Consider the following 16,918-nt stretch of genomic DNA (forward strand, 5'->3'; position numbering starts at 1 on the left):
AACTAGGGGGCACAATTTCAGAATAAGGGGGCACCCATTTAAATCGGAAATGAGGAGGAATTTCTTCTCTCAGAGGTTGGTGAATCTTTGGAATTCTCTTCCCCAGAGAGCTGTGGAGGCCGGGTCATTGAATATATTTAAGGTGGAGAGAGACAGATTTTTGAACGATAAAGGGAGTCAAGGATTATGGGGCGCGGGCAGGGAAGTGGAATTGAGGCCAAGATCAGATCAGCCATGATCATATTGAATGGCGGAGCAGGCTCGAGGGGCCGAATGGCCGACTCCTGCTCCTACGTCTTATGTATGTAAATGGAAAGGAATGAGGTTAGCTACAAGGTCATGGTTCGTTCAGTACTGCAACCCTTCACTCTGCTCCAGCTCTGATCTGTTGGGTCTCTGCTCTGCTGCACCAGCCATGGCCTAGCCTTCAGCCGTAACACCGCTGCTCTCTGGAATTCTCTGCTCCCTTGTATGGCCATCTCCCTCCCTTCAAATCAAAACCTACACCTTTGTGCCTTCAGATACCTCCCCGAGCGCCCTTCCTACTCCATGCCCATTGCTGTCCAGCACAGCAACCTTTATTGTTTGAGAAGCGCTGTACAAGTACTGAAGAATTAAAAAAAAACTTTCTTGGCGTGACTCAGCCATTCTGTTTTTTTCCTGCCCAAATCAATCTCTTTTCCAAAACCAATCTCTGAAGGGTGCCCTCACATGGTGAGAAAGGTAAACTGCACGTGCTCTAGTGACAACCAGCAGAAGGATCCCCAAGGGGAGGTCCCATCCCCAACAGTAGGTCTGCCAGACCACTCGCGAGTTTGCTTTTGTTCAAATTAAGCTCAATCTTCCAACAAAAGCGCCGAGGGTCTCGAATTTAAAAAGTACCAGAGCTTCGACGCAGTGCAGCGCTGTGATTTAATCACCAAGTCAACGGGAGAGATAAGACCATCAGAAATAGGAGCAGGAATAGGCCACTTGGCCCCTCGAGCCTGCTCCGCCATTCAATAAGATCAGGGCTGACCTTGGGCTCAAAGCCACTTCACTGCCCGCTCCCCATAACCCTTCACTCCCTTATCTTGCAAAAATCTGTCTATCTCCACCTTAAATATATTTAATGACCCAGCCTCCACAGCTCTCTGGGGCAGAGAATTCCACAGATTTACGACCCTCCGAGAAGAAATTCCTCCTCATCTCAGTTCTAAAAGGGCGACCCTTTATTCTGAAACTGTGCCCCGAGTTCTAGATTTCCCCACGAGGGGAAACATCCTCTCTGCATCTATCTTGTCGAGCCTCCTCAGTATCTTATGTATTTCAATAAGATCACCTCTCATTCTTCTAAATTCCAATGAGTATAGGCCCAACCTGCTCAACTTTTCCTCATGTCAACCCCCTCATCTCTGGAATTAACCTAGTGAATCGTCTCTGAACTGCCTCCAATGCAAGTATATCCTTCCTTAAATAAGGAGACCAAAGCTGCACGTAGTACTTGAGGTGTGGTCTCACCAATACCCTGTACAGTTGTAGCAGGACTTCCCTGCTTTTATACTCCACCTTAATTGCATTTAATGACCCCGCCTCCACAGCTCGCTGATACAAGACCTTGTTGGCTGCTGCTGCAGCAATTGCTGCATTACTGGAGCTGCATCAGTCACACCGGATGCACTTGTGTCGATAGCCCACCGACAATGGAAACAGACACCGATCCCAGGTGCCTTCCAGTATCTGGAGTGCGCATTCTGCTTGCACATCCCATTCAGTGGGACCGCTGTCTGAAGTGATTGCGTTGTACACCCCTGAATTGCGAACCACCACAGAACCGGATACAAACTGCAGCACATCTGCGTGCAGATAAGTGCCACTGAAGCATAAATCGTTGCTTTGTACAAATGTCAGACTACAAACTGCTGCAATATCTCTCATTAATGCGCTAATGGTTGCTGCTCCTATCCGTTTTCCTCTTGTTCGCTTGAAGATAAAGATTCACTGTTCTTCCCCAATGTGCTGAAATAAGCACCTTCGAATGCTTAACTTTGTCACGTGAAATTTCTTTGTCTGCTTTATGAGCAGAGATGTTGATTCATTTGAAACAGGTTCATGCCTTTTAAAATAGCACACAGTGGGTCCAAATGCTAATATTCAAAGACTGATTGTTTCGACTGTATCTCAGCCTTTCCCAGGACCTCTGAACCGTAGAATCCTTTACCTCCTTCGGTTTCTTCCTGCTTTTAAACCGCTCACATGCGTTTCACAAGAATAAAATCAAGTTCAAGATCAATACCCCACAACATCTATTCAAAGTCGGACTCACCATCTTTGAGCTTTTCAAAGTCCTTGTTGAGCAGCTCCTCCGCGGTGAGTTTGGAGAAATTGTCGTCGGCAAACGGATTCCACGTAGAGACATCAGGAGGATTGTACACGTTCTGCTGCGAGGTCCGGGGAGACCCTGAGGGAGTGGTCGTAGCTGACCTGAGTGGAACAGGGCCACACGGTAAATACCCTACGTTGGTTGGTTAAGGCTTAATAAAAGCTCCTCTAGCATTTTAATAAACTCAGTCAAGAGCACCCCAATGGCTTTGTAGGTAAGTGGATTGCCCCATGTAGCATCAAGCAGACCAGAAGGTTTCCGGTTCGATTCCTGGTCTATACCGAGTTAATTGCCATCAGTTGGGACAGCAATTGGCTTCAGTATTCCTGGACTAGGGAAGACGGGAAAAAACATCAATTAGGGTTTCCCACGCTTCAATACTACGCATTGACTCTTGACAGATGATGGATGGAGAATGAGGGCAGCACTGGGCTGAACAGCCTGCCAACACTTAGCGTCCAGACTGGTACTTGAATGGCCGCTTGCACCGTACCAAAATGGTGTGAATTTGGAACTTCCTACCACATGCTCTCTCAGGTTGTACTATTTTGAAGAAATGCAGGAGAGTTCTCCCCTGGTGTCCTGGGGCCAATATTTATCCCTCAATCAACATCACTAAAAAACAGGATTACAGGAAACTTTGTGCTATCCGGCACCGACGGGACCGAGCTGTTGCCGTCCCATCAAAACTGCTGGACAAACCAGTGCTAATGTTGAAACATACGGAGATTTTGAGCTCTGTATCTGGCAACAAACCCTGTTGCTTAGCAACAGCTTCTAAACAGTCGGCCGTACCTTGCAAGCGTCTCTGTAGCTTAGCAACAGTTTCAGCGAGACCTTGCAGAGCCTGACTGGTGAAAAAAAACCTAATGAAACGGCTCCTGATTTTTGCCGGTGGCTCGAGCATTCCGGACAGTTAACCTCCGGATAAACCAATGTTTCCTGTACCTGGTCATTATCACATTGCTGTCTGTGGGAGCTTGCTGTGCGCAAATTGGCCGCCGCATTTCCTACATTATAACAATGACCACACTTCAAAAAAAAAAAGTACTTAATTAGCTGTAAAGCGCTTTGGGATGTCTGGAGGTCATGAAAGGCGCTATAGAAATGCAAGTCTTTTCTTTTTCATGGAGCAGTCGAAGCGATTAGCACAGATGCATTTAAGGGGAAGCTAGATAAGTACATGAGGGAGAAGGGAACAGGATAAGTTGATAATGTGAGATGAAGTAAGGCGAGAGGAGGCTCGTGTGGAGCATAAACACCAGGACAGACCTGTTGGGCTGAATGGCCGGGTTTCTATGCTTGTAAAATTTCAAGTAATTCTACTGAGACAGGAAAAAATTGTAATTAAGCCACTCAAAATACTGACTGATTTTAAGAAATAAAATTGAACCTACTTGGATTTGTTTAAACCAGCTTCGGCGGCTGCAGCTGCCAGTAGCTGGGTCGATTTACTGACTGGGACCCCAAAGACCGCACTGTACGTGACGTCACTCAGGATCCTCCTGTGGCCGGCGCGCTGAGTCTTGGGAGACGATGGCGGGGTCAGTGACACCGACACCATTTTCGGAGACTGGTTCGGTGCCACTTGTGGTGCTGCCGGCGGCGGCTGCTGAATCTGGGTCTGCAAGGGAAAGCAGCAAAAAAAAAATCAGCGCGTTCCATCACCAGCGTCCCATAATCACAGGCCCTGGTCAAAATACGCCTTTGCAATACCTCTTCATTAGGGGCAATTGTTGGGGCCACAATATCTCCAAATTCAACTGCTGTCCCAGGTGCTTTCCTGGATATCACCACTGACTTATCTAAAGTGAGTGGAACCTATAACTTTCAAATATTCAACTCCCAATTAAGGTACTCAAAAGCAATATTGGACAGTCTTAGTCTCACTTCCCCTACCTTATTTATGAATGTGAGAAAAATGACAGATTGGTAAAGACCTAATGGTCCACCCAGCCTCTCCCGTACAGTTGTGATGCCCTAGTCATCACAGTACCTACATTCCCCATCCCACCCAGAGCAATGTAATCGCCCGGGGAGAGAGAGAGAGCCGTGTAATCGCGCGGGGAGAGAGAGCCGTGTAATCGCGCGGGGAGAGAGAGAGAGCCGTGTAATCGTCCGGGGAGAGAGAGCCGTGTAATCGCCCGGGGAGAGAGAGCCGTGCAATCGCCCGGGGAGAGAGAGAGAGCCGTGTAATCGCGCGGGGAGAGAGAGAGAGCCGTGTAATCGCGCGGGGAGAGAGAGAGAGAGAGCCGTGTAATCGTCCGGGGAGAGAGAGCCGTGTAATCGCCCGGGGAGAGAGAGAGAGCCGTGCAATCGCCCGGGGAGAGAAAGAGAGCCGTGTAATCGCGCGGGGAGAGAGAGAGAGCCATGCAATCGGCCGGGGGGAGAGAGAGTGCCATGTAATCACCCGGGGAGAGAGCCGTGTAATCGCGCGGGGAGAGAGAGAGAGAGCCGTGTAATCGTCCGGGGAGAGAGAGCCGTGCAATCGCCCGGGGAGAGAGAGCCGTGCAATCGCCCGGGGAGAGAGAGAGAGCCGTGTAATCGCGCGGGAGAGAGAGAGAGAGAGCCGTGTAATCGTCCGGGGAGAGAGAGCCGTGTAATCGCCCGGGGAGAGAGAGAGAGCCGTGCAATCGCCCGGGGAGAGAGAGAGAGCCGTGTAATCGCGCGGGGAGAGAGAGAGAGCCATGCAATCGGCCGGGGGGAGAGAGAGTGCCATGTAATCACCCGGGGAGAGAGCCGTGTAATAGAGAGAGAGAGAGAGAGAGAGAGAGAGAGAGAGAGAGCGAGCGAGCGAGATGTAATCGCCCGGGGGGAGACAGAGAGCCGTGTAATCGCCCAGGGAGAGAGAGCGAGCCGTGTAATCGCCCGGGGAGAGAGAGAGAGCCATGTAATCGCCCGGGGGGAGAGAGAGAGAGAGAGCGCCATGTAATCGCCCGGGGGGGGGGGGAGGGAGAGAGAGAGAGAGAGAGAGAGAGAGAGAGAGAGAGAGAGAGAGAGCCGTGTAATCGCCCAGAGAGAGAGAGAGAGAGAGAGAGAGAGAGAGAGAGAGAGCCGTGTAATCGCCCAGAGAGAGAGAGAGAGAGCAGTGTACTCGCCCAGAGAGAGAGAGAGAGAGAGAGAGAGAGAGAGAGAGAGAGAGCGCCATGTAATCGCCCGGGGAGAGAGAGTGAGTGAGTGAGTGAGTGAGTGAGGAGAGTGAGAGCCATGTAATCGCCTGAGGGAGAGACATGTAATCGCCCGGGGGGGGGGGGGGGGGGTGGGGGAAAGAGAGAGCCATGTAATCGCCCGGGGGGGGAGAGGGAGAGCCATGTAATCGCCCGGGGAGAGAGAGCCATGTAATCGCCCGGGGAGGAAGGGAGGGAGTGAGTGAGTGAGTGAGTGAGTGAGCCATGTAATCGCCTGAGGGAGAGACATGTAATCGCCCGGGGGTGGGGGGGGGTGGGGGGGTGGTGGGGGAAAGAGAGAGCCATGTAATCGCCCGGGGGGGGAGAGGGAGAGCCATGTAATCGCCCGGGGAGAGAGAGGGAGAGAGAGCCATGTAATCGCCCGGGGAGGAAGGGAGGGAGTGAGTGAGGTGAGTGAGCCATGTAATCGCCTGAGGGAGAGCCATGTAATCGCCCGGGGAGAGACATGTAATCGCCCGGGGAGAGAGAGCCAGATGAAAAACTCAGGCCGATTTGGGGGGGGGGGGGGGGGGGGGGGGAAATCTGTGAAATTCCTCTCCCATCCACTTAACTGGGGTTTGGGAGGGAACACTGGTCCATGGCCTCGTCCTAGTGGATGAACCTAGACTCGCTGCATTCGACTGTCATCAAGCTGATCCACAGGAGGGAGAGGATGAGCAGAATCATATGACTTCGGACAGCTTTATTAATACTTCACCAAAAACAGGACCCCTATTTAAAACCAATTTCCTTCCAACCAGTTCTTCACAACGCCGAGGGGGATAGACTATGCAGATGTCTATTTGAATTAGATTGCGACTGCAAAGCTAAAGGACACAAGATTAAGATTAAACAAGCTTCAACTGAGATGACAAAGTAATTTTTCCTCCCCCTCCAAAGCTGCAGTTGTCCCCTTCAAAAATCATCTAGATATCCATCCGGTTAGGAGCAGGATTTGAGAGTTATAGGGTTGGGTATAGATGGAGATCATCAAATACTCCGTGGGATGTGATGGAGTTCTGCTGTTGGGAGCTGGGGTGGGGAAGAAATAGCAGGACAAGATTGTAAAGATGGGAGTAAGGACAAACTAAGCTTTGGTTGATGACCTTTAGAGAACAAGGGGTATTTATCCAGAACTTCAAATTGGCATACAGTCCGCAATTACAGATGGTTTGGGGGTAAAAGCAGGTGGAATGGTCTCTCATTCAGGAAAGGATGAACAGGCTGGGTCTCTTTTGTCTTGAGAAGGCGGCTGAGGGGTGACCTAATAGAGGTCTTTAAAATGATGAAAGGTTTTGTTAGAGTAGACACAGAGAGAATGCTTCCTTGCCAGCGACGACCACATCCCATAGGGAATTCAGAAGAAACTTCTTTACCCAGAGAGTGGTGAGAATGTGGAACTCGCTACCAAAGGGAGTGGTTGAAGTGAATAGTATAGATGCATTTAAGGGGAGGCTAGACAAGCACATGAGGGAGAAGGGGAATAGAGGGTTACGCTGATAGAGTTAGATGAAGAAAGATGGGAGGAGGCTCGAGTGGAGCATAAACACCGGCATGGACTGGTTGGGCCGAATGGCCTGTTTCTGTGTCGTATATCCTGTGTAATTCAATGTTCTTCTAAAAAAAAAAAAAAAAAAAAATGACCCCAACTCCTCCACTTAGGAACATATGTTCTGTAAGGGTTAAACAATTCAGTTGTGAACTCTTACCATTCCCTGTTCCTGAGAGGCTGCTTGTGGTGCTGCAGCAAGGTGCTGCGGCGGGGGCAATGGTGTGTGCTGCGGGTGTGCGGCGGTCAGCTGTGGCTGGGCAGTCGCAGCCTGCTGGCTCACGTACTGCATCTGCTGCATGGCTGTGGCAAGCTGCTGCTGCTGGAGATAGTAACTCTGCATCATCTGCTGTTGCATGACTTGCTGCTGAGCTTGCTGCATGGCGTGGTACTGGTGCACAGACACATGCAAATAAAACAGACCCGAAATAAAACAAAATAATAAAAATCTTTAAAAGAACAATAATGTAAAAACACAAAAAAAAAACTATTAAAAAAGAAAAAACAAGGAATAACTAAGTTGATGAGACTGGATTTTCACCATTCCCAAATCATGACTGACAACAAATACAGGCTCTGCATTTGTGTTCTATCACATAACGTCAGTGTAAAAACTGGGGCAGCAATAAGATAAGCACACCTCTGCAGCAAGTAGATAGGGTTAAAAGAGGCTGTATTTATAGAGTGCCTTATTGACGTAAGAAAACTACTAGGCACTTGGTCTGAGTATTAAACAAGGCTTAAATCAACTTTTTCCAACATGGAGATCTAGTTGTGTCCTTCACTAGTTCCTGTTAAAGAATGTCCTGAGCAAGCTGGGCCCATGCCCGAGTATTTATACTCTCCCTGGACAGCGCCACCAGCAGGCCACCCAGTATCATTTCATAAGTCATTCCACATGAATGACAAGATTCATGTCACTTATTACGATATAAAACATCTTGAAATGCTTCATACAATGTACTAACTAGTTTGGAGTGCAGTGTCTTATATAAATACAGCAGCCATGTGGTGTCAGATACATCAAGTAAGCAGCAACAAGATGTCTTGATCTTTTTTGTATTATTGGTTAAGGGAGGATTGTTAGCCAGGACACTGGGAGAAGTAGCATGGGATCTTCAACAACCCACCTGAACAGGCAGACTTGGCCTTGGTATATACGTCTCCTCCCAAAGGCTGGCACCTGCAACAAGGGAGGGCTCACTCAAAATGGCAGCCTGGATCACGCGCTCAATCTCTGACTGCGACCCAAAGTCACAGTCTTCTGACCCAGGGCCAAGGGTGCTACCAGTTGAGCCAAGCTGACATATGGCCTTCATTACAAGAGGATTTGAGTACAGGAGTAAAGAAGTCTTACTCCAATTATATAGGACCTTGGTGAGACCACACCTGGAGTACGGTGTACAATTTTGGTCGCCTTACCCAAGGAAGGATATACTTGCCATAGAGAGAGTGCAACAAAGGTTCATGAGATTGATTCCTGGGATGGCGGGACTGTCGTATGAGAAGAGATTGAGTAAACTAGGCCTGTATTCTCTTGAATTCAGAAGAATGAGAGGGGATCTCATTGAAGCATACAAAATTATTACAGGGCTTGATATGGTGGATGCTGGGAGAATGTTTCCCTTGGCTAGGGAGTCTAGAACCAGGGGCCACAGCCTCAGGATAAAGGGTAGGCCATTCAGGACTGAGATGAGAAGAAATTTCTTCACACAGAGGGTGGTGAATCTTTGGAATTCTCTACCCCAGGGGGCTGTGGAGGCTCAGACATTGGGTATATTCAAAACAGAAGTCGATAGATTTCTGACTAGTAAAGGCATCAAGGGATATGGCGATAGGGCCGGTGAATGGAGTTGAGGCAGAAGATCAGCCATGATCTCATTGAATGGCGGAGCAGGCTCGAGGGGCCGACTCCTGCTCCTATTTCTTATGTTCTAATGGATGCAACCCACCTATTTGCTGCAGAGGCAACTGAATGCGTGTAACATCCAGTCCCAATCCATCTGCTGATGCACCAATGTGGTGCAAGGCCTGTATATACACTGATCAGACATTAAAACCGAGCAGACAAATTGACAGTGATATTTGAACACACTGCAAAATAAAAAAAACACAAACTGAAACAGAAGATTAAAGACTAGACCAATGATTCTGAATATTAACACAGAAAATAAAAGGGTGATGACATTGTAGTTTACCATGCTTTTTCTCCATTTTAATATTTGTATTGATTTCAACACTGAAGTTGCTTATCCCTGTTTAACACATTATTCCTGGACTATGCATGAATGCTTCGTAGAATTACCTTTGAGGGGGGGGGGGGGGGGGGGGGGGAAATCAAGCTCAACGTTAAAAATTATAAAAGATTTTAAGCCTGCAGGAGAATTTTATAATATAGTTGGACCATCATTGTTCCCTTCCTCGGTGTACCATCTTGATTGAACTCTTTGATGAAGTAGCAGAGAAGGTTGATCAAGGTAATGCAGTAAATGCTGTACATGTGGACTTCAGAAGGCATTGGACAAAGTGCCACACAGGAGGCTTCTTCAGATGGTGGAAGCCCATGGAATTAAAGGTGAAAGTGGTGGTAGCAGATCGATGTTTTTCAGGCTGGGAGGTGGTTTGCAGTGGTGTTCCCCCCCAGGTCAGTTTTGGCTCTTTGCAATTTTTATAAAAAGACCCAGGCTCGGGTGTAGGGAGCAGCATTACAAAGTTTGCAGATGATACGAAACTTGGCCAAAGTTAGCAGATAGCAATGCGGATAGTTATAGGCTTCAGGATGACAGATAGGATGGTGAAATGGGTAGAAGCAGGGCAGATGGCATTCAATGCAAAGAGTGAAGTGAGGCACTTTGGGAGGACTTCTATGGAAAGACAGTATAGTATAAATGGCACGATTTTGAAAAGTGCAGACGAGCAGAGAGACCTTGGTGTCCATATACACAAATCTTTAAAAGGCAGCAGGGCAAGTTGATAAGGTGGTTAAAAAAACATGCGAGTTATTTGGGTTTATAAATAGAGGAATAGAATATAAAAGCAAAGACATCGCGCTAGAACTTTATAAATCACTGGTTAGGCCTCAGCTGGAGAATTGTGGACAATTCTGGGCCCCACACTTCTGGAAAGATGCAAAGGCCTTAAAAAGGGTAGAGAGGAGGTTTACCAGGATGGTACCAGGGAATGAGGGGCTTCAGTTGTGAGAAGTTGGAAAAGTTCTCCTTGGAACAGAGGAGGTTTAAGAGGTGACCAAGTAGAGGTTTTCAAGATGAGGAGAGGTTTTGATAAGAGTAGAGAGAGAAAAATTACTCCCTCTTACACTTGGGTTAATAACCATAGATTTAAAATCATTGGCAAAAGATCTGGAGGGGAGAATTTCTTTTCACTCAAGAGTGGGCAGGATCTAGAATAAATAATTTTTTTTTAAAAAGGGAGTTAGACAGGTACCTGAGGATGAGGAACTGACAGGGTTACAGACAAAGAGCGGGGGGGGGGGGGGAACTAAGCACGACTGCTCTTTCAAAGAGCCGGCACAGGCACGATGGGCCGAATGGCCTCCTTCTGTGCTGTAAGTTTCTATCATTCGATGATCTCAGCTGACATGCGGCGTTCAGATGCACCTCCACTGAAACCAAGAACTCAGCAAGCAGTCAGAGGGATTACATTGGCCTGAAATTTTGAGAGGCATTCCCAATAAATGAGCCAGTTACAACCTGAATAAACCAAAAAGCGGCCATTTTCTTTTTGTAAACTAAGGCTTTTCTCACCAGGGTTACTTGCTGGCCTTGGGAGAGTTTGGGGTATTTCGAACAGGCAGATTTGTTGGGGGCAATGTTGCTTTCCAACACAATTTCCATGTATTTCCTGGTCAGGTGACAAGAAGGAACATTAACCGTAGAAGGAGCTGTACTGTTGGATTATCCTTACCCAAAGCAGGAACAAGATTTTACTGAGGAGGAGGAGAAGAAGAAAATTGTTCACTCGAAATTCATCATTCTGCCATGAACACAATGTTAATTGGAAATATCATTTTCAGACACTGCATTTGCAACATTTACCTGCTGAGCCATGATCTGTTGCTGCTGCTGGTAGTACACCTGTGGCTGCTGCAGGAAGAGCTGTGGCTGCACGGGCGTTTGTTGTGGGGCAGGTGGAGGCTGCACTGCTGCCTGGGGCTGCTTCTGCTGGACTGCTGCTTGCGGCTGGGGGGGCTGCGGTTGCTTCTGCTGCACCACTGCCTGGGGCTGCTTCTGCTGCAGCTGAGGTTTCGGTTGTGGCAGTGGCTGTTGCAGGCAAGAAGGCGGAGTGTTGTGACCGCTGCCTAGAACAACACCTGGAGAGAGGGGGGGGGGGGGGGGGGGGGGGGAGAGGAGATAAGAGGGAGATTTGGAAACAGCATATTCTCAAACAGATTTTATTGAAATCCTGACCTTATCCAAACTCCTATTTTAAATGTACTTCAACCCGACAACTCAGCAGAGAATCAGAAACGGTGAATCGAACTTAACTTTTCGTACCATTAAGCTTTGGAAAATTGTAAGAGCAGGTCCTAATAGAGGTATTCAAAATTATCGAGGAGGTCAGTAACCAGAGGTCATAGACTTCAAACAATTGGTAAAAGAACCAGAGGGGAAATGAAGAGAAATGTCTTCACACAGAGGGGTTGTGAAGATCTGGAACGCACTATTCTAGACACAAAAGGCATCAAGGGGTATGGGGAGAGAGCGGGAATATGGAATTGAGATAGAGGATCAGCCATGATCATATTGAATGGCGGAGCAGGCTCGAAGGGCCGACTGACCTACGCCTGCTCCTATTTTTCCTATGTTTCTAGTGGTGGAATCCAATTCCATAGGAACTTTCAAAAGGCAATTAGACATGTACTTGCAGAGGGCTCATTTGCAGGGCGATGGGGCAAAAGCTGGGACTAAATTGGACAGCGCTTTGAAAGAGCCGGTGCAGGCACGACGGGTCGAACGGACTCCTCCTGTGCTTTAAGATTCTATGATTCTCAGATCAGTGCCACATAGACAGGGGATTGTTACTGGACATGTACAGATACCTTCACAGTCAGCGCTTAACTTGATGTCCTGACAGTTGAGGTATGTTTTGGCCTGCTGCTACCTTATTGTAACAATGTGCAAGTAATGCGATGTGCGCTATCCTGCAGACAGTAATGCAGTGAATTAAAAAAGTAAATGTTGCTGCGGAACTGGATCTGCATAAGCCAAGGTAGCCCACCATCTAAAGCAAACGCAGAGGGGGGATAAAAATGAAACTTCAGAAATGCAACCGAAATCCTAACGCAACTGCAAAATCTTAAGAAAATCCATCACATTGAATAGCACTCGCACTATTCTCATTACATCGGGCAACCCAAGTGAAGGGCTAAGGTCCTTCGTGCGGCCATCAAGGTTGAAAACAGTTGGCGAGGAGACAAAATAAATCATCAGATGGTTGTCAGGCAATGCCAAGTTTTAAAAGCCTGCACGGTGAAAAGGGAACGGGGAGACAGAGCGCTCAGGAATGCCCAAAGTTTTGGGATCCTTGTAAAGAATGAATCACAAGGAGGACATAGTGTGACAAGTTTTACTTTCAACACGGCAAGGATGGGGAAAAGGAGGAACAAAGTGCAGGAAGATATATTTGCAGCATAGAATGAAGGAGCATTGATAAAATTAGTATCAATAAAATACGGACAAGGATGCAACGCAGGGAAGCCGGGTGCCGGTCGCTCTGTAGCGAGCCCGGGGTTCCCATGCTTAAAATGGTGGTGGTTTGCCCCGGTTGGCCGGGCGGCAGTTGAACGCCTTTTGCTCCGGACTCCCGTGTCCGATTTCGGTCGGGGATGGCTCGTTGGAAAGCCCCGGCGCTGCCGCACACTATGTTGCCGTACTGGCCCCAGGCGAGTTCGGGAAAGTGTCGCAGTCCCGTACCGAACGGAGTGAGAAATTGGGGGCCGGAGGAGAGCAGCAGCATCCTAATAGACTGGCGGTCTTCTCCTGCCTGGAACTGTTGGTAGGTAATCCCACATTTGAGAAGTCCTCTCAAACACTCAATGGAGGAGGGATTGGCGAGTCCGAGATCTTGCAATGGGTAAGACTTTGACAACAGAGAATGGACAGCGAGGAGCGATATTTCATTTGAACAGGTAAATGAAAGAAAGGGTGCAACTTGCATATGCGCTTGAAGTGCCGTAACCTACAGGGCTACGGACCAAGAGCTGGAAAGTGGGATTAGGCTGGGATAGCTCTTTTTTTTGATCCGGCACAGACCCGATGGGCCGAACGGCCTCCTTCTGTGCCGTAAATGTCCATGATTCTGTAACAATAAAAGATGCCTGAAAGCCCGACTCTGCTGTATTCACTTGTCATTAATTGTGCAATAGCCAGCAACAAACATGTTAAGAGCTTCACACACCAAAAACTAACAAATAAAGACAGGATATCGAACAAGCCGTCAGATATCACTGTGATATACACTAATCGGAGGGTCTGTACATCAATCAACAGCTCGAGACTTGGGCTTCAAAGGAAAATTGGTGCGACAAAACCAGAAAACAAAGTAGTAAACTATTCCAGTGTCTTTAACACAGAGCTGAGACGCCCAAGACATGGAAAACAACTGAATGGAGCCAAATGGTTTTTGACAGTTTAATCTAATAATGCCACATGCCTAATTACCTATTAAGTGGGGCATAATTGCTTTGACAGCAAGATAGAGATCCATTTTCCTCAGGAAATGCTGGATGCACATGCATGATTTTGAAATTTGTTGTTTCAGCAAGAGGCAATTCACTGCTAGAATTAAAGTTACTGTTGGCCAAAATAACAACTGAAAATGCTGGAAAAACTCAGGTCAGGCAACATCCATGGAGAGAGAAATAGAGTCAACGTTTCAGGTCGAAACCCTTCGTTATTTCGGATTTCCAGCATCCGCAGTATTTCGCTGTCTTACTGTTGGCCAAGTTAGTTTGGCTTTGATAGAAATAACTCTCTTCAATCCAAGACTGTCGTTTCTCCAAGAATTGCAGCTCCTTGCTTGGGTGGACATCGATGAGCACAGCCCCTTCCTCCGCTCTTCAATTGACTCATTCACATCCTGCACCTTCCGGCAGCTGAGAGGCAAGGCAAACAGCCTGCTTCCAGACCCCTCCCGCTATCACTCGGGACACAGCAGCAAGGCGTTGTCCAGCAACCAGCTCAACAGCACCTCATCTTCCGATTAGGCACTTTACAGCCTTCCAGACTCAATATCGAGTTCAACAATTTCAGATCATAACCTCGGCCCCTATTACATTTTTACTTATATTTTTTATCCATCCCTTTGTTTTGGTTTTTCCCTCCCCTGCTTTCCTGTTTTTTCTCTCTCCCACATGGCAGCTGTCTCCCATTCTGCCAGAACATTTCACACCTAATCTGAGCCGTCTTTTGTCTCCACTGTCCTATCACCATCGCGTCTCGTTTTGAATACCTCTTAATGTCTCTTCACTTCTTTTGTTCTCTCGCAGCCCTGCCTTTCGATCTACAGGAAACTTGTTTATCCGGAGGTTGTATGTCCGGAAACCTCGATCTAACGGCAGAAATCAGCAGCCATTTTGTTAGTTTTTTTTCTTCCCCTAGCATTTTTTTTCAGCAGTCAGGCTGTGGAAAGCGTCTCTGTAGCTTAGCAACAGCTTCGGAGACGCTTCCAAGGTACGGGCTGAGTGTTTACAAGCTGTTGCTAAGCAATAGTGTTTGTTGTCAGATATGGAGATGAAAACCTCTGTATCCTTCAACATTAGCGCTGGTCTATCCGGAAGTTTTGATCTAACGGCACTAGCTCGGTCCCGTCGGTGCCGGATATCGCGAAGTTTCCTGTATTTCATTTCCTTTCCAGTTTTGAAAAAGGGTTAGGCCTGAAACGTTGACTCTAATTTCTCTCCACGGATGTTGCCTGGCCTGCTGAGTTTTTCCAACATTTTCTGTTGTTGGCTCAATGGATCAACTCAGCCAACATTTAGCCCCCTGGTGGGCAAGTGCCAGATGTCGACTTGCAGGCTCGCCGAGAAGTGCAGCTGCTGCCAGTCTGATTGCTTGCCTTGCCCATTCTGGTGCAGGGCATGGAGTACCCGACTGCAGTGCCTTAAGGAGAGCCTAAATAATATGGGGTAGAGTTTCCACGCAAGTCGCCCGAAATCGGCCAAAGCAGCGCACAAGGTCGAGGATTTTCCAAGCGCAAGCTACGTCCGGCGCAAACTGAACTTCCGCGATCTCTTGCGCTGGTTTAAAAAATAAATAAATAAATCACACTGGAAAAAGGCTCCGCCGACAGATCGGATTAATCATAATGGCAAGCTTCCGCTAATTGTGCCCGTTTGTAGCCCTTCGAGGCGGCTCTTAAAATTAAGCTTTTTAAAAAAGGCACAAGGGCAATAATAGGCACCTTTTAAAAGCTCTTAAATACTTAAAAATATTAAATTTACTAAGAAACTGACTGGTGTACACCAATGAAACTAGTAAATGGTTCTGTATAGTTTCTTTTTCAAAAAGTCATTTTCAGTCATTTAAAAATCAGGTTGCTCACTTGGTGGTGGACTGGACACTTTAAAAATGCAATTTTTTTTCGTGATGAACCCATTTTCAGCTGCATTAATAAAACTGCACCAGGGTACCGCTCTCAATATACGAAGGACAATTTTTTTGAATGCAAGGGGGAAAAAAAATAAACAATTACGTTCTGCAGCGCTGCCGGATTGCGGTGGTCCGTGGAAGATTGTGATTATGCAAATGAGTTCGAGCAGAAATTTGAACCACAACTTCACTTGGGGAAACATAGAAGATAGGAGCAGTAGGTCAGTCATTCGGCCCCTCGAGCCTGTTCAGCCATTTAATGAGATCATGGCTGATCATCCAAATTCAGTACCCTGTCCCTGCCTTCTCCCCATATCCCTTGATCCCTTTAGCCTTAAGAAATATATCTAACTCCTTCTTGAATATATTTAATGAATTGGCCTCAACTGCCTTGTGTGGTAGAGAATTCCACAGGTTCACCACTCTCTGGGTGAAGAAATTCCTCCTCATCTTAGTCCTAAATGGCTTACCCCTTATCCTTAGACTGTGACCCCTGGTTCTGGACTCCCCCGTCACCGGGTAACGCGTCCGGATTGTCGACTGCACCAAAGCAGAAACTCTACCCCATATCTATTATACTTGTCGACCAAGGAACAAAAGCTTTCATCCGTGAACTGTACGAACTCCTAAAACTGATCTGAAGGGTCAGGAGCAAGGAGTTTATTACAAAGTAAGTGCATCAACAACGTGATACTAAGTGAAAATTAAACCCAAGTTTCAAAGCTCAACACTATCCTTGGGAGCCCGCGAGAAATCTGCAACATCTTTACTGATCGGAGTTTGTTGACTGGGTGGGTGGGGGTTCGTCTCCTCGAGCAGATTGTCCCTTCTACGTTGGAAACAAAGCAACCTGATTTGCGTCAAGAACTGAAGAACGAATAATTTTCCACTCCTAATAAGGCAGTAATCATATCCAACAACTTGGACATTCAGCTCCTATTTTATAGGAGGCAGCTAAAATCGCCATAGAAACCAAACGAACAGCTAAACAGCTCTATCCTATTATATTTTTTATCCCCATTATATTTTTAATTCTTCAGATCATAACCTCGGCCCCTTTTATATTTTTTATCCACACTTTTGGTTTGTGACATTTCCTTTTTTTTCCTCTCTCCCACATGGCAGCTGTCTTTCACTCTGCCAGCGCATTTCACACTTCATCCAGAGCCATTGTCTTGTTTCTTTACCTGTCCTATTACCATCTCGTCTCACCTTGACTATCTCTTAATGT

At 47.2% G+C, this 16,918-nt stretch overlaps 1 protein-coding gene across 11 annotated transcripts in view; it reads right to left on the reverse strand.

Annotated features, from left to right (window-relative positions):
* aak1b (AP2 associated kinase 1b) overlaps nucleotides 1-16,918 on the reverse strand; it is a 146,770-nt gene that overhangs the window by 48,043 nt on the left and 81,809 nt on the right. For 10 of the 11 annotated variants that reach the window (XM_085970972.1, XM_085970969.1, XM_085970967.1 and 7 more), the window contains exons 11-14: nucleotides 11,134-11,408; nucleotides 7,239-7,469; nucleotides 3,760-3,986; nucleotides 2,306-2,463 (exon numbers count right to left, since the gene is read on the reverse strand). In XM_085970972.1, coding sequence (XP_085827098.1) covers nucleotides 2,306-2,463; nucleotides 3,760-3,986; nucleotides 7,239-7,469; nucleotides 11,134-11,408 — 891 coding nt within the window. The remainder of the gene's footprint in view (nucleotides 1-2,305; nucleotides 2,464-3,759; nucleotides 3,987-7,238; nucleotides 7,470-11,133; nucleotides 11,409-16,918) is intronic. The other variant, XM_085970973.1, reaches the window with a different exon arrangement.

The sequence above is a fragment of the Somniosus microcephalus genome, chromosome 30, assembly GCF_052327205.1.
Source record: "Somniosus microcephalus isolate GS21.2 chromosome 30, FLI_Smic_1.0, whole genome shotgun sequence".
Lineage (NCBI taxonomy): Eukaryota > Metazoa > Chordata > Chondrichthyes > Squaliformes > Somniosidae > Somniosus > Somniosus microcephalus.